A 21,688-nucleotide genomic window follows, 5' to 3' on the forward strand; every position below is an offset into this window, starting at 1 on the left:
AATATGATTGACTGCCAATACAACTATTGGGGATGAACGATACGAAGAACCCCAGCCCCCCCCCCCCCCCCCCCCCCCCCCAAAAAAAAAAACATATATATTCCCCATGCAATGGTAGAACTCAGGGCTCCATCTCTCTCTAAGCAGAATGTGTTTTTATTTGATTCCCCGTACCCGTTACTTGCAGGCATGATTATTTATTATTTGCACGCACTGGGTTCACCTAAATTAATGTAGTCTAGACACAAGCGCACGCACACACACAGCTTACTTTCTCATTTCTATCTCACACACAGCACAGGGAGAAGGGAGAGAGGCGGTTTCTGCACGCTGCTGTGCCAATGCGCAAACACATCACGCCGTGGGATAGGTCTCCCCAAATTGAGGCTGTGCTTGAGACGATCATGCGATTGAATGATGAGCGCGTCATGCTTGTCTTTCTGTTCTGCGCGATCGGTGACTCGGAGCTCCGCAATCCCCTGGGACACTGTTCCGCCCTCGATAGCTCTGCGATCGGCGTCTCGCCATTGCTCACAACGAATGGCTGGCTGCCTGTAGCAAGATATTGCGGGGAGAGGGCTATCGAATCCTCCATTGAAACGCTTTGGATCAGTTTCCCAGCTAGGGGGTGAGTATCTGCTGGAGAATGAGGATGTCTGTTGGGGTCGTACGAGGATGCTGGGGCGGTGGGCTACGACGCCGGGGCTAGACCGGTGTCCCTAGTTGGCACCGCGGTTTGGGGCAGATATCAGATGGGTTCGGAATGTTTCGTGGGGGTAAACTATTGTTTTGGGAAAGGTGTGCGATGGGGGATGGGTTGGTAAGAGGATGGCACCATCACAAACTTTAAACACCTCACCGGTTTGCGACTTCCGAGCCCCACATGCCTTTGTGGCTACTTTCTCCTCGGCATATGATCGAAAACTTTTTACAGTGCACGATCAAATATTTTTATGTACCGTCAATTGTAAGAATTTACGTGAGCTAAACGATTAAAATAATTGTAAGTTTCAGAGACAAATATTTTGGCCATCTATCACATTGGTGAGAAGTGGTTAAATAGATGTCTTGTCTACCGACTTGAAACACCCCTGTTCTGTGCCGCCCTGGTTCCGTCTGGCTCGCCCTCAGCTGCTGCGTGTCCTGAGATGACCTGTTGATGTCGGTAAAATGGAGTATAGCAGTGGGAGTCATTTCCCCATCCCCAAAATATTTAAATAAATACGATTTGGAATCGATAGCTGACACCGTGGGACAACTGTCAACCTCATCGATACAGTTTGTGACAATCTGTTGTTTTTAATTCGTGGGTAATCGCGGAAGCAGCGGATACTGTGCGGTTGTCTGAGTGCATGAGGTGGATGGTGCGCTGGGGCGAGCCCAAAATATTTTAGCAGTGCTATGTTAGCTTGCTAGTTTAGCTAGCTTAGCTAGTCCTGACAGGCACCCGATTCACAGGCCTGCGGATGGGATGCGTATATTGCAATGAAAGACGGGACTAAAAGCGAAAGATGTGGACCTTTTCAAACTGATTAAAGTTCGTTATTATATCCGTATACTTTTTTGACAGCTGGCAAACGCCGTGGCGCTCCTGGGTCGCGTGTTGCTGCAGTCACTGCCATTCTCTGTCGCCCCCCGGCCCGTGCCAGTGGAGCACTCCGAGCGGGCAGACTGGCACACGGCGCGGCGGTCACCTCCGTACACAGACAGCTATCGCCGCGGTTTGATCTTGTATCCTGGTCAAAACGCAACTCGCTGGAGATACAATTTATAGCTAGTAACAGCTAGCTATCACTTAAGAGGTTTGCTTTGAACTGTTTAATTTAATTGGTATTTAATGAATGTGGTTCGGGAACAGTTTTCGATGTGATCAATTTGAGCATGCCTATATCAATTTGCATGTTACGTGAATTCATTGAAACGATTAAAATGTATTTCAATGATGATCAGTAGCCCTTCAATAAGAAAAGTAAACATTGAATTGATAGTTGCATTGTGTGTAGGCAACATTTTATAGCAGGCAAGCTATATCCTTACAGTAGAGATGGGTTTTGAAACCAGGAAATGCCTATAAAATAGTTGTGCCAGCACCTTATTTTTTTTACCCTTATTTTACCAGGTAAATTGACTGAACACGTTCTAATTTAAAGCAATGACCTGGATATTGTTAAAGGGGAGAGGGGAGGTGTGAATGTGTGAAAGCTGGTGATGCCGGTTTGGAAATGTATCCAGGACACCGGGGTTAACATAACACCGCTACTCTTACAATAAGTGCCATGGGATCTTTAGTGACCACAGAGAGTCATTGCTTAATGTCCCGTTTGAAACATGTCACCCTACACAGGGCAATGTCCCCAATCACTGCCCTGGGGCATTGGGATCTCCTTCGACCAGAGGCAGTAGTGCCCCCTACTCCCAACCAGGGACTGACCAAGACCTTGCTTAGCCTCAGAGGCAAGCCAACAGTGGGATGCAGGGTGGTATGCTGCTGGCCACCACCCATGCAACCCTCTCTAATAATCTGTAAGGCAATCTAAATTAATTTAGCAGTTGGTGTTTTCACAGACTATCGTCTAGGAGTGTGGATAAACTGGAAAATATTTTTACTTTCTATAAGATCAAAAATACGTCGGTCCTTGGTCCGTCACAACATCACATAAGCTGTGGCTGCATTTTAAATGCTGGCAAAACATTCTTTAGGCTCCTGTGAAAAGACTGGCACTTATGTTGATACTGTGTGACCTAGTTTTGTGACTGACTCCAATGCCCGGTATGAGATGTGAGGCAGTGGGTAAACTGAACTTCTCCTCCTCTGCCCTCTAACCTGGCTGCTGTGCCTGACATGACCCCTTTGCTGGGCACAGCCCTTGTTCAGGCCCCTCTCCTACCCTCCTTGGTCGCTCTCTCAGTGCAAACTCCACAAACACACCCATGCTTTATTCTATTCTGTGTGTGTGTCCTGCCAAACTGTAAACAGGCAGTATTGTTTAGTGTGTGTGTGTGAATGTGTGTGTGTTTGTTTGCGTTGGTGTGTGTGAGTGCGCATCTGTGTTTTTGCGAGAGGGCATAAGAGAGAGGGATGGAGACAAAGACGGTGTTTCTTTTACCAGTGTGGCTGGCTGGATCCCAAAACAAGGCTTATATGTTGGGCCGCTTACTTCACCTTTAATATGTTAGTCAGACTTCTTGTGAATCTTGTGTTTCACTAGATGAGAAGATTCTAACGGTCTGTTAATGCTGCCACATAGTATCCACCCCGTCAATGGTGTGTGTTAAGCAGGTGACTGCGTGTGGGTTCATAGATGCATGCTAGAACATGCATGTGTAATGTATGCAATAATAGCCTATAGCATCAGTTAGCGAATCAGATGCTTTTATGAAAAGAGACTAGTTGACAGTGACACATTCAGTATGGGTGGCCCCATGCCCGTGTTATGGGGTAAGCTGAGGTGGATGTCTGTGCTGTTTATGGTTGTTATGGGGTTAGCTGAGGTGGATGTCTGTGCTGTTTATGGTTGTTATGGGGTTAGCTGAGGTGGATGTCTGTGCTGTTTATGGTTGTTATGGGGTAAGCTGAGGTGGATGTCTGTGCTGTTTATGGTTGTTATGGGGTTAGCTGAGGTGGATGTCTGTGCTGTTTATGGTTGTTATGGGGTTAGCTGAGGTGGATGTCTGTGCTGTTTATGGTTGTTATGGGGTCAGCTGAGGTGGATGTCTGTGCTGTTTATGGTTGTTATGGGGTCAGCTGAGGTGGATGTCTGTGCTGTTTATGGTTGTTATGGGGTCAGCTGAGGTGGATGTCTGTGCTGTTTATGGTTGTTATGGGGTCAGCTGAGGTGGATGTCTGTGCTGTTTATGGTTGTTATGGGGTCAGCTGAGGTGGATGTCTGTGCTGTTTATGGTTGTTATGGGGTTAGCTGAGGTGGATGTCTGTGCTGTTTATGGTTGTTATGGGGTTAGCTGAGGTGGATGTCTGTGCTGTTTATGGTTGTTATGGGGTCAGCTGAGGTGGATGTCTGTGCTGTTTATGGTTGTTATGGGGTCAGCTGAGGTGGATGTCTGTGCTGTTTATGGTTGTTATGGGGTCAGCTGAGGTGGATGTCTGTGCTGTTTATGGTTGTTATGGGGTTAGCTGAGGTGGATGTCTGTGCTGTTTATGGTTGTTATGGGGTTAGCTGAGGTGGATGTCTGTGCTGTTTATGGTTGTTATGGGGTTAGCTGAGGTGGATGTCTGTGCTGTTTATGGTTGTTATGGGGTTAGCTGAGGTGGATGTCTGTGCTGTTTATGGTTGTTATGGGGTCAGCTGAGGTGGATGTCTGTGCTGTTTATGGTTGTTATGGGGTCAGCTGAGGTGGATGTCTGTGCTGTTTATGGTTGTTATGGGGTTAGCTGAGGTGGATGTCTGTGCTGTTTATGGTTGTTATGGGGTCAGCTGAGGTGGATGTCTGTGCTGTTTATGGTTGTTATGGGGTTAGCTGAGGTGGATGTCTGTGCTGTTTATGGTTGTTATGGGGTTAGCTGAGGTGGATGTCTGTGCTGTTTATGGTTGTTATGGGGTTAGCTGAGGTGGATGTCTGTGCTGTTTATGGTTGTTATGGGGTTAGCTGAGGTGGATGTCTGTGCTGTTTATGGTTGTTATGGGGTCAGCTGAGGTGGATGTCTGTGCTGTTTATGGTTGTTATGGAGTTAGCTGAGGTGGATGTCTGTGCTGTTTATGGTTGTTATGGGGTTAGCTGAGGTGGATGTCTGTGCTGTTTATGGTTGTTATGGGGTAAGCTGAGGTGGATGTCTGTGCTGTTTATGGTTGTTATGGAGTTAGCTGAGGTGGATGTCTGTGCTGTTTATGGTTGTTATGGGGTAAGCTGAGGTGGATGTCTGTGCTGTTTATGGTTGTTATGGGGTTAGCTGAGGTGGATGTCTGTGCTGTTTATGGTTGTTATGGAGTTAGCTGAGGTGGATGTCTGTGCTGTTTATGGTTGTTATGGGGTCAGCTGAGGTGGATGTCTGTGCTGTTTATGGTTGTTATGGAGTTAGCTGAGGTGGATGTCTGTGCTGTTTATGGTTGTTATGGGGTAAGCTGAGGTGGATGTCTGTGCTGTTTATGGTTGTTATGGGGTCAGCTGAGGTGGATGTCTGTGCTGTTTATGGTTGTTATGGAGTTAGCTGAGGTGGATGTCTGTGCTGTTTATGGTTGTTATGGGGTCAGCTGAGGTGGATGTCTGTGCTGTTTATGGTTGTTATGGGGTTAGCTGAGGTGGATGTCTGTGCTGTTTATGGTTGTTATGGGGTTAGCTGAGGTGGATGTCTGTGCTGTTTATGGTTGTTATGGGGTAAGCTGAGGTGGATGTCTGTGCTGTTTATGGTTGTTATGGGGTCAGCTGAGGTGGATGTCTGTGCTGTTTATGGTTGTTATGGGGTAAGCTGAGGTGGATGTCTGTGCTGTTTATGGTTGTTATGGGGTTAGCTGAGGTGGATGTCTGTGCTGTTTATGGTTGTTATGGGGTTAGCTGAGGTGGATGTCTGTGCTGTTTATGGTTGTTATGGGGTTAGCTGAGGTGGATGTCTGTGCTGTTTATGGTTGTTATGGGGTTAGCTGAGGTGGATGTCTGTGCTGTTTATGGTTGTTATGGGGTTAGCTGAGGTGGATGTCTGTGCTGTTTAAGGTTGTTATGGGGTTAGCTGAGGTGGATGTCTGTGCTGTTTATGGTTGTTATGGGGTTAGCTGAGGTGGATGTCTGTGCTGTTTATGGTTGTTATGGGGTTAGCTGAGGTGGATGTCTGTGCTGTTTATGGTTGTTATGGAGTTAGCTGAGGTGGATGTCTGTGCTGTTTATGGTTGTTATGGAGTTAGCTGAGGTGGATGTCTGTGCTGTTTATGGTTGTTATGGGGTCAGCTGAGGTGGATGTCTGTGCTGTTTATGGTTGTTATGGAGTTAGCTGAGGTGGATGTCTGTGCTGTTTATGGTTGTTATGGGGTCAGCTGAGGTGGATGTCTGTGCTGTTTATGGTTGTTATGGGGTTAGCTGAGGTGGATGTCTGTGCTGTTTATGGTTGTTATGGGGTTAGCTGAGGTGGATGTCTGTGCTGTTTATGGTTGTTATGGGGTTAGCTGAGGTGGATGTCTGTGCTGTTTATGGTTGTTATGGAGTTAGCTGAGGTGGATGTCTGTGCTGTTTATGGTTGTTATGGGGTAAGCTGAGGTGGATGTCTGTGCTGTTTATGGTTGTTATGGGGTTAGCTGAGGTGGATGTCTGTGCTGTTTATGGTTGTTATGGGGTAAGCTGAGGTGGATGTCTGTGCTGTTTATGGTTGTTATGGGGTTAGCTGAGGTGGATGTCTGTGCTGTTTATGGTTGTTATGGGGTTAGCTGAGGTGGATGTCTGTGCTGTTTATGGTTGTTATGGGGTTAGCTGAGGTGGATGTCTGTGCTGAGCTTCAGAGATAGTGGGAGGGGAGAGGAGGTGCCTGCACCCTTAAAAAGTTCAGTGTATCTTAATAGTTCAGAGTGGCTCACTGTCTTTGTCTCCTCCTCTTCATCCACACACGCCATTCTATATGATGTTGTCGAGAGGAATGACAGACCTTTCATTTCTATTGACTTTAGAGCATAGGCCTATGAAATATTAGAGGGCTGCAGGTTTAGGTTGTATGTTTGAGAGAATAGGTTATGGGCAATTCAAACAAACCCACATTGTAGTACTGTAGGAGTAGGATATTTACACAGATGTAAACACACATTTTACAATCAAATAACATCTCTGAATTGGTTTTAGACAGTTTTAGGCCTACATATATAGCAGATAGAAGTGATATGCTTTCACTTTTCAGAATAATAAGACGTGTGTAGGTGTGTATGGGCATTGACATTTGCTACAAATGGAAAAGTAGGCTTTTCAAATAGTATTTTAAGGGTCTCCTTTCTGCTCAAAACACACTGTTTACTTTGTCTGAATGACAAATGAAAGTGTTAGGTTCACTTCAGTTGCTTCCAAATGGGTATCATCACTAAACATGTTTTGTCCATTGGAGGGTGCTGTCTGTTAGTGTTAAGGTCAGTGATGAGCTGATAGGATTTGCTCTCCGTATGATAGGTGCAATGGTTGGGCATTATTTTACAGCCCTCTATTTACCTGGTGTCCTTAGAAATGATATGGTAATAGTAGTTAAATTACTTGATAATTAGGCCCTCCTTCTTAGTGGTTTCTCATTGATTGTAACATGCACCACTAGTACCATGTTACTTGTTATAGTGAACAAAAATATGAGCTCAACAATTTCAAAGATTTTACAGAGTTACAGTTTATATAAGGAAATCAGTCAATTGAAATAAATAAATTAGGCCCTAATCTATGGATTTCACATGACTGGGCAGAGGTGCAACCATGGGTGGGCCTTGGAGGGCATTGGCCCAGCCACTGGGGAGCCAGGCCCAGCCACTGGGGAGCCAGGCCCAGCCAAACAGTTTTTCCCCACAAAATGGCTTTATTACACACAGAAAGGCTCCTCAGTTTCATCAGCTGTCCAGATGGCTGGTCTCAGACAATCCCGCAGGTAAAGAAGCCAGATGTGGAGGTCCTGGGCTGGCGTGTTTACATGTGGTCTGCGGTTGTAAGGCTGGTTGGACGTACTGCTAAATTCTCTGAAACGACGTTGGAGACCGCTTATGGTAGAGAAATGAACATTCAATTATCTGGCAACAGCTCTGGTCGACATTCCTGTATTCAACATGCCAATTGCCCACTCCCTCCAAACTTGAGACATCTGTGGCATTGTGTTGTGTGACAAAATTGCACATTTTAAATGGCCTTTTATTGTCCCCAGCACAAGGTGCAACTGTGTAATGGTCATGCTGTTTAATCAGGTTCTTGATATGCCACACCTGTCAGGTGAATGGATTATCTTGGCAAAGGAGAAATGCCCACTAAGAGACATACAAAAATGATGCACAACATTTGAGAGAAATAAGCTTTTTGTAAGTATGGAACATTCCTGTGATCTTTTATTTCAGCTCATGAAACATGGGACCAACACTTTACATGTTACATTTATATTGTTGTTCATTGTACCAATGGTGCCGGAATCCATGATATAGGTTAAGTACAGGGCATTACTGTTTGTTGCTTCATTAGGTTGGGGACAAACGGGTCAGCCTCATGCAGAAGATTGGTAACTGATTTAATTGGCTCTTTTAAAATATGTTGCTGATATCTCTCTCTCCCTCCAGACCCTGTGGTGGTGTGCGTAGCGCACCATGGCCCAGACCCTTCAGATGGCGATTCCTAACTTTGGCAACAACGTCCTGGAGTGTCTGAACGAGCAGCGTCTCCAGGGGCTCTACTGCGACGTCTCCGTGGTCGTCAAGGGACACGCCTTCAAGGTGGGATATTACTGTGTGAATTACGTAGATTGTGTACTATAATGTACATTTCGTTTTTTAGTGTTCTGATGTACAAGACCCATTATTTATCTATGGGTCTATCCCGGCGGTAACGGATTGATTTTTATGAGTTTATTATCCCGTTGCCCTTCATGACTTGCCATTATTGGTCAACATTATTGATGTTAGAAAAATAACAGAGAAAATCGAATCACTGAATCAGAATCTGAATGATCAGAATCATGACATTTTGCACCTCCCAAAAGATCAACCACACAGTTTTAAAATAAATGTATAGTTCAAACAAAGGAAACATTCCTTACATAACTCATAACTCTATAGAATCTTCTTACTCCTCCCTCCTTCTCCTCCAGGCTCACCGTGCCGTGCTTGCGGCCAGCAGCTCTTATTTCCGGGACCTCTTTAGCACTGGGGGAGGCAGCGGCTCCAAGACCCCCACAGTGGTGGAACTCCCCCCGGCCGTCCAGCCCCAGAGCTTCCAGCAGATCCTGGCCTTTTGCTACACAGGCCGCCTCAGCATGACAGTGGGAGACCAGTTCCTCCTCATGTACACCGCAGGCTTCCTGCAGATCCAGCAGATCATGGAGAAGGGCACAGAGTTCTTCCTCAAGGTAATAATACATGGGTTTTATATAGCCTTTTTAACAACCCAAGCATGTTTAAAGGAAAACTCCACCCAAAAACGATATTTTGGTATTTGTTTCATTAGTCCATTGTTGATATAGTCCAGAAATGTTTTGCATGTCAGCAATCAACTTTTCAAGATATAAAACTTTCAAAATACAGAAATACAGACTTTATGATGCATTTTGCATCATGTGATACCGGCTGCAAAACATTTTACCAAAATATTGGTTTTGGGTGGAGTTTTCCTTTAAGGGTAGGAGGCCTCCTTCAAAGGGGAGCCTTGTCCTGCATCACAATCATACACAGTGACCACAGGTTGTGCCGTTATTCTGTGCTCTTTATTCAGAGGTCTTAGAATAATACGCACATACATACCAGGGTTTCTGTTAGCCTGTAATAGATTGCTTTTGTCCGTATAAAAAAAATAATGCAGATAAATAACATTTGCGTCGGCCAACTGCTAGGGAGAAGAGAGAATCCAATTGTGAAATAATGCTTTTCAGCCTATTTATTGATGGAAATACATTTGACGGGTCATGCTTATCGGTCTATTGGGTAATCTGCATAATTTAGTGGGAGTAAATTGGTACGTGTGTACAGTATATTTGTATGTACAGTATCTTAAAATACGAGGTCAAATTATTACGACTTCGGGGCTCTGGAAAGAGGCCTGATTTCCTGAGTTGGAATTCCGAGTTGGATGACTGTTCAAAACTCTTCTCCCAGTCAGAGCTTGTTTTTTCCCCAGTTCCCAGTTGTCTTGAACGCACTGAAGTCAGAAGTCAGAGATTTCTCAGTTGCTTTGAACGCTGCATCACACGGCAACAGAAGGCAGGCTTCATCAGCGCGTCACACACCACTTTGCAATGAGCTGGAGGCAGTATGCATTTTGAAAACATATACTTCATTGTTTGAAACCTGAATGTTTTAATACACATTTCAGCATGTCTTACGTTGCTTCAAAGTAGCCTATTAGATCTTCTCTCGTTCCAAATTTATAACGGATATTTTCATCTGTTACATGAAACCGCTCGCATGTGTAGTGGCCTTTTGATAATGGTGTTTTCCTGCTAATTGCATTATGGAACAAACATTCGTGCATAGCCTACTGCCTTGTGCACAGTGCTGCGCTTATAATGTGAAGAAATAATAGTTTATCGACATTTTAAACTAAACGTTGTGATCTGTTGTCTCAGACTCATTGCGTTTTATGTAGCTTAGGCCTACTGATGAATTTCGGCCCACAACTGGCCCAAAGTCTGTTTAAAATAGGCTATTTATTCTCAACAAGCTGACCAATAGAATAGGTAGCCTTAACATTTCTACTATAGTAGATTGACACAGGCTAGTGATTTTGCTGTTGGTTACTCATCTTGTTGGCTGAGGAAAAGTAAATGTGTTTGAAGTGCACATCAGAAGGACCGCACATCGTTGCATCCTCGACTTGCATGTTCTGTTAATGAATGAATGACCGTATTCTAAATGTGATTGCTGTCGTTCTGAGCACCGTGGGTGGACGCCCTAATCACGCTATGCACCAAATGCAAATGTGTCCGGTAAATGAAAATGTTGCTGATCAAGTGTCCGGCGCCACATGTTCAGAAACCCTGATACATTTTGAACGTGTTTAGCAGAACTCTACCAGGCGTTTCCAGAGCGACAGTACACTCAACTGAGATGCGTAAACAACCACTTATCACAATCATTGCAAGTATTTGCATATACAGTATATTTATATTTCCATAATAAACTATTGATAAATGTATTCTCTCCATATTCCTCCTCCAGGTTTCCTCGCCCAGCTGTGACTCCCAGGGCCTGCAAGCCGAGGAGGCTCCGCCCTCCGAACCCCAGAGCCCCGTCACTCAAACTGTTGCCGCGGGGACTGGCAGTCGCCCCGCCTCCTGCCTTACCCCCCTCCCCCTCGTAATGCGGGTGAAGACAGAGCAGCAGGGTAACCAATCAGAAGCCTCGCCCTACTCGGTGGTGTGCACCCCTGTGGCCAAGCGCTTGTGGGAGGGCGGCAGCAGCCGAGACGGGGGTGGAGGGGGCTCAGGTGGAGGCGGGTCCAGGAAGGCCGCCCGCTTTTCCCAGGAGTCCGTGCGAGGGAGTGCCATCCAGAGCTCGGGGGCTCTGGCACTGGCCATGGGGATGGGGGCCAGCGGGGCGGGGATAGGATCAGGGGTTGGGGGTCACGGCAGCGGGTCCAACGGGAGTGTGGTCTCCATGGGCAACGTGGCATCGGAGGGCGCCAGCCCGGGCACGATGAGCGCCTACACCAGTGACTCGCCTATCAGTTACCATGACGAGGAGGAAGAGGAGGAGGTGACGGAGGAGCAGACGGAGGAGCAGTACAGGCAGATCTGTAACATGTACACCATGTACAGCATGCTCAACGTGGGCGCCGCAGGTACCTGTGTGTGTGTGTATATAAAGGTCAGACTAGACAGATCTGTAACATGTGCAGCATGCTCAACGTGGGTGCCGCAGGTACCGACGTGTGTGTGTGTGTGTGTATATAAGGTCAGACCAGATCTAACACACGTCTTTCTCCCTCTGGTAGCTGGTGAGCGTGTGGAGGCCCTGCCGGACCACTCAGAGACCCGGGGTCGTATGCGGGGTCGCCAGGACCTGTCGTCTCTCCCCGCTGAGCTCATCACACAGATAGGCAACCGCTGCCACCCCAAACTATACGAGGAGGGGGACCCCGCAGAGAAACTAGAGCTTGTCTCAGGTCAGTGTGTGTTATGTGTGTGTGGATCCATTCTGTCATTTCAGAACTGGAGTAGGAGAAGGTTCAGAGAAGGGTCTGGGGACCGAAGTGGAATGTGGCCTTGTTAAAGATCTTAATTTGAACAGCAGGAAACTAATCCTGCACCAACAGGAAATGGGAATTATTATGAGGATTATAATGAATGGACATGTTGTAGGGGTTGATAGATTTTCCGTTAGGGTGAATCTAGTCTGAAATGTTAAAATGGAAGCCTTTTTAAACCTTGAATACACTAGTTTGCATCTTCTCTGCAACAACAGTGATCAAATGAAGATAGGGTATAAGCAGTGTACTGAGTGTAGAAAACGTTAAGAACACCTGCTCTTTCAATGACAGACTGACCAGCTATGATCCCTTATTGATGTCCCTTGTTAAATCCACTTCAATCAGTGTAGATGAAGGGGTGGAGAAGGGTTGAACAAGCATTTTTAAGCCTTGAGACATGTAATGTGTATGTGTGCCATTCAGAGCGTGAATGGGCAAGACAATATATTTAAGTGCCTTTGAACGGGGTATGGTAGTAGGTGCCAGGGGCACCAGTTTGGGTCAAGAACTGCAACACTGCTTGGTTTTTCATGCTCAACAGTTTCCTGTGTCTATCGAGAATGGTCCACCACCCAACGTGATTCAACTGTGAGAAGCATTGGAGTCAACATGGGCCAGCATCCCTGTGGAACACTTTTGACCCCTTGTCCCGACAAATTGAGCAAAAGGGCAAAAGGGGGTTGCAACTCTATATTTGGGAAGGTGTTCATAATGTTTGGTACTCTTAGTGTTTACTATAGTCTACTGTAGTAGTTGTCCTTACATGACTAGTGAAATGGGACATGGCCTGGTTCTGCAGTACACTGAGAGTGGTCCTTACATGACTAGTGAAATGGGACGTGTCCTGGTTCTGCAGTACACTGAGAGTGGTCCTTACATGACTAGTGAAATGGGACATGGCCTGGTTCTGCAGTACACTGAGTGGTCCTTACATGACTAGTGAAATGGGACATGGCCTGGTTCTGCAGTACACTGAGAGTGGTCCTTACATGACTAGTGAAATGGGACATGGCCTGGTTCTGCAGTACACTGAGAGTGGTCCTTACATGACTAGTGAAATGGGACGTGTCCTGGTTCTGCAGTACACTGAGAGTGGTCCTTACATGACTAGTGAAATGGGACATGGCCTGGTTCTGCAGTACACTGAGTGGTCCTTACATGACTAGTGAAATGGGACGTGGCCTGGTTCTGCAGTACACTGAGAGTGGTCCTTACTGTGAGATGACTGTATGTAAGAGATGAGGCATGTGTCAGTGTGGTTAATATTAGCCACGTCGAGGCCTCTCTGGGAGCCTATGTTACGTTCCACTGCCACCTTGTCCTAGAGTACACTGTCAGTCTACACGTGGACTACAGTCAAGTATTCCCATCTGTTTGGCCTGCTGCTTGTTTGTTTATTATGCCGAGTCAGACCCAGGATGGGTGTTTGGGTCTATGTTTCAGTGTGTGTGTTCTTCTTTGAAACAGGACGTGTCTGTGTGTGTTTTACAGATGGTGTGTGTGTGGTGTTTGAGGGGTATATCCAGGTTTGTGTGTGTAGAATTTCAATAGGGCTAGTGTCTGGAGTAGTCCATGGTGACACTGTTCTGTGTGTTTGTGTTGATGATTCTCACTAGTGTGTGTCTCTGCAGGTACGTGTGTGTTCATATCTCGAGCCCAGCTGATGAACTGTCATGTGAGTGCAGGGACCAGGCACAAGGTGTTGCTCAGGAGGCTGCTGGCTGCCTTCTTCGACAGGTTAGTGTGTCTCTCTCTCTCTCACACATCTGACGTGTCTGTGTGTGTTTATACGTCTGACAAGTGTGGGTGTTTATACGTCTGACAAGTGTGGGTGTTTATACGTCTGACAAGTGTGGGTGTTTATACGTCTGACAAGTGTGGGTGTTTATACGTCTGACAAGTGTGGGTGTTTATACGTCTGACAAGTGTGGGTGTTTATACGTCTGACAAGTGTGGGTGTTTATACGTCTGACAAGTGTGGGTGTTTATACGTCTGACAAGTGTGGGTGTTTATACGTCTGACAAGTGTGGGTGTTTATACGTCTGACAAGTGTGGGTGGGTGTGTGTGTGTTTATACGTCTGATGTGTGTGTGTATGTGTATGTTTATACTTGTGTGCCTGCCTGCCTGCCTGCCTGCCACCGTGTGTTTATACGTCTGACGTGTGTGTGTGTGTGTGTGTTAACAGTTGATGGATGTCTGTATGCTTATAAAGGTATCATTATACTCTCTCCCTGTCAGGAATACTCTGGCTAACAGCTGTGGAACAGGAATCCGCTCCTCCACTAACGACCCCAGCCGCAAGCCCCTGGACAACAGAGTGTTGCACGCAGTCAAATGTGAGTGTTTCACTTAAACACAAGTGCATTTTTGTTAGTACAAATGAATGCCTGATTTATGATTGGGCTCATCAATCCTAACTCTGGTCTATTCCTCTTTTCTCTCTTATTCTCTCTCTATTCCCCTGCTTCCCTCCCTCATTCCTTCCTCCCCTCTCTCTCTCCTCCCTCCATCAGTCTACAGCCAGAACTTCGCAACGAGCTTCAAGGAGAGCGAGATGAACGCCATCGCGGCGGACATGTGCACCAACGCCCGCCGCGTCGTCCGCAAGAGCTGGATCCCCAAGCTGAAGCTGCTCATGGCCGAGGGCGACGCGTACTCCGCCTTCCTCCCCGACGCCAAGATGGAGGCCGACGCCCTAGGGGCGGAGCCAACCTTTGAACCCAACTCCCTGGAGGGCGCCGAGACGGGCGGCTCGTCCGGCGAGTCGCTGCAGGGGGTGGGCAGCGACGGAGGCACTTTGTTTTAGATGGGGAGGTGGAGTACAGAAGTGTTTAGAAGACGATGATGATGATGAATACCTATATTTCCCTGTACTCCTTTCTTCTCCTCTGGTGGTGTGGCCCATCCCCCTGACCCTTTGGCCTTTTGATCCTCCACCTCCGACATGTGACTCTGAAACGTTGCTAGGGGAAACAGGGGTTGTTACCTGGATGTTAACCAGGAAGTTATGCTTTAATTTTGAAAGCGAGAGTCCAAGCAATCGTAACTTCCAATATGGTTTCTGCTGTATATTAGTATGGGGGTAGAGAAAGGGTGATGGGTTTGTGGGGATGCAGTATTTTTTTGTTTTAATTTTTTTGTTTTATTAACCAAATTCCTGCCTCCATATCAAAACACATTCCCCTGGTTTTGAATGTAGATGTCAGCAGCATTGCACAATGTCAGTCTGAAGGATTGTATCCCAACCTCTTGAGGAAAAACAAACCGACAGAAAGATAACTACTCTATGGATATGAGAGAGACTGTAGTTTCTCTCTAGAATGAGAGAAAGAGAAAAGGGGAGAGAGAGGGAGCGATAGAAAGACCCCTAACCCACCAACCCCACACCCTTCTGTGACCAGAACAAAATGATTATGCCCTCAGTTTTAATGTACTGTCTCTCTTCTTGTAGCTTTTCTGATCACAGCTCGTTTCTCTGTTTGTAACATACGATGGATCCAGAGATGAGGACTACAGGTTGTACCATAATTGTAAAGAAATCCAAGGGGAACAGAAAAAGACGGTCATATTTTTTTTGAATATGTATTTATACAACCGTGGGTGTGTACAGAGAGAAAGAGAGGGATTGGTTTTAAATCTCTGTTGTTTTATTGTATTTTGAACAGCTGTTTTTGCAAAGAAAGTCCTGCGCCGAAAAATAAGATTTAAAAGCAAATAAATAAAAGTGCTATTTTTGCATAAAAATATGGTATTGATCAAGTGGCCAGAAAAGTCTTAACGTAGGGCCTTTTGAGTTTTTTGTTTTGACAAACTATTGAACTGAAAAATATCTGTTTTTAAGACAGAACTGGGCACTTTCTACCTGCGGCAATCCAATATAGCTTATTATCTTATTCTTGTCCTTTTTCTCTATGGAAATTGTCAAGGAAGCCTACCTATGTGGCTGTTCACAACAATGACTGACTTTGTTATGCTTGCTAGCGAGCTAGCGACGTTACTATGCTAGCTAAACTGCTTACTCGGAAATCACGGCTAAATGTAGAAATGCACAGCTTGAATCAACTGGTCGACTGCTGCAACTATCGTGCTAGCTAGCTAACCCCTCTGTTGGTTAGTGACATGCTCTGAAGCAGACTTCTGACATCATTACACATCATGAGGTGGTGATTCAATGACCGCAAAACATTTTGGAATAATGGAATGTGCCTTTTTTAATCGACATGGATATGCAGGGGTGGGTCCTGCTTATGTTGATGTTGGGAAGGAGGGAGTAGAATGGGGTTTAAAAGGCGGCAGGTCGTTCAGCTTGAGACAGAGTTGTAACACACACACACACACACACACGTGTTCCAAAGAGAGATGGGGTGAGGTCAGGGGGTTTGGCATTCCGGTGGAGTATGTTGGTGTGTTTTAAACAGTCTCATATATGTGCGAGAGCAAGCATTTGTGTTCATTCCTTGAATGTGACTGAAAAGTATATTTGTTCCTGTGCGATTGATGTGTGTGAGTGCGCTTTACGTGGATGTGCGTGTGAGTGAGTGTGCTTTTACGTGTGTGTGTCCTCCACCTTGTAGTCTTTTGGATTGGTTTAAGACTCCCTCTGCTGGGACACTTGTCTTTGTGAACGATGACCTACACCATCTTCCATACACCTTTGCAATCCAAAAGATGTGAGACACCTTCAGATAGAAAAGTGATGTATAGAGCGGACACAATTCACTTTTCTCCATACGGCAGAGAAGCAGGTCCACTCTATGCATGACATTTCTGTCCTGATTGCTGTTGTTTAACTCTCTCTCACGCTTGGTAAATCCAAAATGGACGAAGGTGGATATGTTAAAGGGGAGGTGAAGCACCTTTTTAAATGGGATGAACCCATGTTTCCTGCACCTTTGATAAAGGGTTTTGATGTGTTGTGTGGAGAATCAACCCAAGGGTCATGCAAAGGCATGGCCTTGTTCAAATACTTTTAAGTGGCATCCTTCCTCCCTTTCCTTGATGTAAGCACTTCAGGGAAGGGACTTAAGGGTGCATTTAGAGAGTATAGGAACATAGCCTGCGTCTCAGATCTGTGGATGTGGGATGCACTGGGATGACTCCTGTTGTAAATATTGGGACCGTTGAGCTGACTTTCTTTCTACGCTCGTCTAACGATTTCCTATGTAGGGTGATTGTGTAACAGTGTGGAAGCGATGAAAGAGGACTGTTTTTTTTAATATATTTTTTATTTTTTACTTGGTCTCGCGTGTTGTCGAGATGTCATGGAGACTGGTGTGTGTGTGTGAGCTCCCAGCATGCATTTGGCCTACAGGTCAGAGGAGGAGGATGATGGTTGCTTTGGTCTTAAAGTACTGGCCTAATGTGCTACTGAGTTGGTGTGACTGAAGGGAGGGAGATAGGTGTCATGGCTGTAGACTGTCTCTCCATCAGAATGTTCATTTTTACTATGTTTTTTCTTCTTTGTTTTCTTGTATTGCTAATGTTTTCTTTTTTCTTTAAAGAAACGTGTACTGTAAAGACCTTAAAGAAATGCTACTAATTGAAGGTGGTGAATGATTTACCAACTTCTTGCTGAAGAAAACATTGAAAAGGAAAGAAAGATAACTGTACGATAGTTAGACAGAGCACCGATAGCTAGACAGAGAACTGTATATTTTTTTCATTGTTTGTGATGAGGGTTCCATGAGAGGTTCTTCCAGGAGGGGTGATGGGAAGACTAGGGCACTGTACTGTCTCTTGTCTATTGGGGGGAATGATTTTTGGGGAGGTGGGTGGGTAGTAGTGGGTGTGTGGCGCTATAGAGGTCTGAATTACAAACTTTGCACCTGTTATTGAACCTATACACCAGGGTCTGATTTCACCCTGCTGAACAGATCCCATGATATTATGGACAAGGTCAGATCCAGTCTTGTTCACCATCCTGCTGTTCACATGTGGTACTGGAGCCACCACCAGATGACAGTATTTCCCCCACAGACCATAGTCAATGACTGAGTTGGTTACTAAGTGATCAAAGTTCAGTTTTGCGTGTTTTGGAGGGGGTTACTTCTCTCAGCTCTGACGCACAAGACTAAAGGAACAGAAAGGAATGTTTGTTTGTGTGAGACAGAACAGTTCAAGCTGATCCATCCTCCATCCCTACAGGTAGATGTCCCTCTTCCCCCAACACACACATCTCAAGAGGATGGACAAACAAAGGCAGTGTCCAGTGTGGTGTATATAGGCTTGGAGAAGGACCTTTTTCACATATACATATATAAATATGAATATATGTATAGATATATACTGTATATTATACATAGAGGCACTAAAGTTGAATTGTTAGTCGTGCACTCTCAGCATGAGGTATATACCCACACACCGCTTATTGAAACCAGTGCAGTAGTGTCCCCAATGTCTCTGCCCCTGCTCCTTGCCCTCCGTGACCCTGTAGCGCCAGTGCTCATTCTGTTCTCATTGTTTTCCAAGTGCCAATAACTTTGTGAAACCCCTTAACTGTGACCCAATATTATTCAAGGTAAATGCACATTAACTACTGTAAAGAAAAATCATGAAGATAAATGTCAACATGGATTAAAAAAAACTATCTTAATAAAAGGTTTGTAACAAATGATTTGTGACCTTGCTCCTTTTTTCCCAAATATTTGTACCACTGACAAGATTGACTTGTAAATTATAGGTTTGCTACCTGCTGTAATTAGACATGATCAAAGGTCACTCTGTTGTGGTGATTTTGGCAATAATGAAGATGGGCCATTTAAAGTGAGCACCAAATGGAATGTGGGCAAGGGAGTGCATAGTCAGTGAATCAAATCACAGCTCATCAAATGAATGCTTCTTGGTTCCATTTGGACCTTGACTTAGAAATGATGCATACAACTTATATTGGACAGGGACATACTGAACCAAAGAGTCCAGATTGAGGATAGGACAGGAAATACTAGAGGTGTGATTTTGGATTGATGGGATACAAAACAAAGTCTCTAAATTACAATAACACAGTCTGAACTGGTCTTTCTGTATTAATAGAACAAAGCATAGGTCTGTCATTGTCATGGATGAACATATATGAAACTGAACCATTATATTTCAGTGTTTGGTTTACCTTTCATGTAATATAAAGTATTAGGTCTTGAAGAAACAATGTAAAAGTCATGCAAAAAAATATATATTTCACCTTTATTTAACCAGGTAGGCCAGTTGAGAACAAGTTGTGAAATGAATGAAAGCTTGCTGAGGGAGAAAGTTTTCTTTGCCAATCCAGAGACAGTTGACTGATAGTTTGATTAGCACTGAGCAGCATGGCTTGCTTGCTCCTTTCATCAATGTCAGATTTCCAGCGGCATCCTTGCTGCCAGATGTGCATCCCAAAATAGATGAGTTAAATTGACCCCAAAACGCGCCACCACTGGATTAAGCGCGCTCCCGATGCCCATATTTGGGCACAGGGAAGCAGAGCGCACAGTCTTGACAACACCAAATAAGGAGATGTGTTCTGACGCAATCCCTAATGGTTCGCACTTTATATGGCCAATGGAAGCGAGGGTCTCCTAGGCGTCATGGGTTTTCCACGGCAGTGCGCGCGCCTCGGTTACCCGTCGGATGTACTTTTTTGGGCATCTGTTGATAACCTCTCTGAAAAACAGCCTCCGTGGGAGTAATGTTATAGTAATGTGAAACAATAAAAACATGAAGATTCAAATGTAATTTATCAACACAGCTTTTCCAAGAAGAAAATCATGATATAATGTCTTTGATTGGTGGTCTTGACCTGATACCAGTAGCTAAATATAAGGCTATTGAGGCATGGCTGTTATTCTTTTAGCCATATCATTTTTGTTCAAAGGATTCATAAAAAAATTTGGAACAGTCTCAAATGCATTTTTTTTTTATGTAACCTTTAATTAGCCTAGAGGCTAATCTATTTTGCAAGAGAGACATGTTTAAGAAAGCAGCAGTCCACTTACACAAGAAAACTAAATGCAATGCCCTTCCACTTAATAATAGATGCCACACACACACACACAATTAGCCTAGTGATAGTAAGACAATGCAACAACTAAACGGCACTGATATTTTATGAATTTCATTGGTTTCTCAGTTTCTGTTTTTTCATTAGCCTAGTGTACAGTGTATATGACCTGTTGACAGTAGTCAGATTTGCATTCATATTCGGTTGTTCAAATTACACAATTATGCAAACAAATGTGGTACAAATAAACACAGCCTCAACACAACCTACACATGTGGTCATAAATAGTAGTGTAGGAGGTTATCCGCAGCTCTTGTGGGGCTTTTGGCATAGGAGGAGCTCATGGAAGAATTTACACCTCTCAGATGACAGCGAGCCACTGACGTCAGCGAAGTTATAATAAAGCGGCTTGTACATGCACGTTCATGTCTGTGTGTGTGTGTGTGTGTGTGTGTGTGAAGTTTGGAGAATCTAGGCCCTAACGGTAAAGGAAGGTCCAAAGTTGTGGCAATCTAATTAAAGAGTCTCTAAACGTCTTAAGATCAATAATAAGCAACAACATGGAGGTCAGCGCTGAGGCCAAGAGGATTATGGTCCACGCTCTAGGCAAACTATACAGCTCGCGCGCCCAGCGCGGGGGACACCGTCTCCACCGGAGCCTGCTGCTCACGCTCGTAATGCAGTCCGCCCGGGATATCTACCACGCATCGCAGGCCAGTTGTGAAACCACGACAGCAGCAGAGCCGATCCAGCAAGAGTCGCCGATGGAGGAAACAACTGGAGATCGTTTGGAGAGGGAGGTTTCCTCGTCTCTGTCTGGACTACCCGCGACCCCCCAGCCCCAGGAGATTGCAGTATCCTCCGAGGACGAAACGAACTCACACCCGCTGCACTGTAGTGTAACAGCAGGTAGAGAAGACAAGGAGTACCGGGGCCCGTCGAGGCCTGACCGTAACGCCAGGAAGAGACGGGGCAAGGCGGCCGCGGAGCCCGACTTCCTCCCCTGCAAGAAAGCGAAAATGGAGCAAGGGAGAAATACCGTCATACCGAGCTCTGTGAACTGCTACCGTGTCGGTGGGGACTCCTTGGCTACACCGGTGCCCATGTTAAGAGCCATTGCATCGTTTTGAAGGGACAATGAAGAGTTTGCTTTGATTTGGGTTCATAAATACAATTTTGTGACCGAGCAGGAGGAATGCGTCATGGGCAAAACTATCCGTGTATGAGCCGGGTAGAGAGACAGGAGGCAGCATATGCGTTCAGACACTATAGGTCTCTAATGTTGGAAACGGGGCTGTCCCGGGAACTCAGTGGAAATTTCTCCGAAAATTGGAGCTTGTTTTGTGAAAGAGGTGACTGATCGTTACGGTAAAAGAGTTCATGCTCTCCCGCTGTGACTTTCCCTGCTGGCTGTGCGCCAAAAGAGGGAGATGGAAGAACATTGTTTGGTCTAATACTTTCTAGGGCTGGGCCTGGTCGAAAAGGACTGAATACTATACACAGCACAAGCCTAAACCGACTGAATAGTGCTGGTTACAAGGACTTTTATAGCCTACACGTGCGCCATGATGCTGGAAATACTAGACCAACCATTTGCTATTAATCACTGCCGTGGGTCCTAGTAATCTAAACATTTGACCTATTACATAAATTGATCCATTAAATGTTCTGAATGTTCTACTGTATGATACATTCACATGTATATTTTGTTAATTTGAAATTGTACGTTAATTGGAACTTTTGTGGAACTTTTCTTCCATAGGAACCTAAATGAATTGTATGGACACTGATAACCCAAACTGTGAAACAAACCATTCCAATGACACTACCTCAGTTTTATTTATTAAAACGTTTTATAATGAACTTCAA

The 21,688-nt window shown here is 45.2% G+C and overlaps 2 protein-coding genes across 3 annotated transcripts; both read left to right on the plus strand.

Moving 5' to 3' along the window:
- Positions 1-440: 440 nt before the first annotated feature.
- On the plus strand, positions 441-18,457 carry LOC110486764 (nucleus accumbens-associated protein 1). Of its 2 annotated transcripts, none has more exons than XM_021558580.2 (8): positions 441-628; positions 8,226-8,378; positions 8,753-9,010; positions 10,815-11,436; positions 11,590-11,760; positions 13,476-13,581; positions 14,086-14,183; positions 14,361-18,457. In XM_021558580.2, the coding sequence occupies exons 2-8, from the start codon at positions 8,253-8,255 to the stop codon at positions 14,651-14,653; spliced, it is 1,674 nt and encodes a 557-aa protein (XP_021414255.1). In that variant the 5' UTR covers positions 441-628; positions 8,226-8,252; the 3' UTR covers positions 14,654-18,457. The 2 variants fall into 2 exon arrangements, with proteins under 2 accessions (XP_021414255.1, XP_021414256.1); XM_021558581.2 differs by lacking the exon at positions 441-628 and adding an exon at positions 713-1,802.
- A 1,773-nt stretch (positions 18,458-20,230) lies between these two features.
- On the plus strand, positions 20,231-21,688 carry LOC110486765 (immediate early response gene 2 protein). Its single transcript, XM_021558582.2, has one exon. The coding sequence runs from the start codon at positions 20,380-20,382 to the stop codon at positions 20,947-20,949; it is 570 nt and encodes a 189-aa protein (XP_021414257.2). The 5' UTR covers positions 20,231-20,379; the 3' UTR covers positions 20,950-21,688.

This window comes from Oncorhynchus mykiss, chromosome 13 (assembly GCF_013265735.2).
Source record: "Oncorhynchus mykiss isolate Arlee chromosome 13, USDA_OmykA_1.1, whole genome shotgun sequence".
Taxonomy (NCBI): Eukaryota; Metazoa; Chordata; class Actinopteri; order Salmoniformes; family Salmonidae; genus Oncorhynchus; species Oncorhynchus mykiss.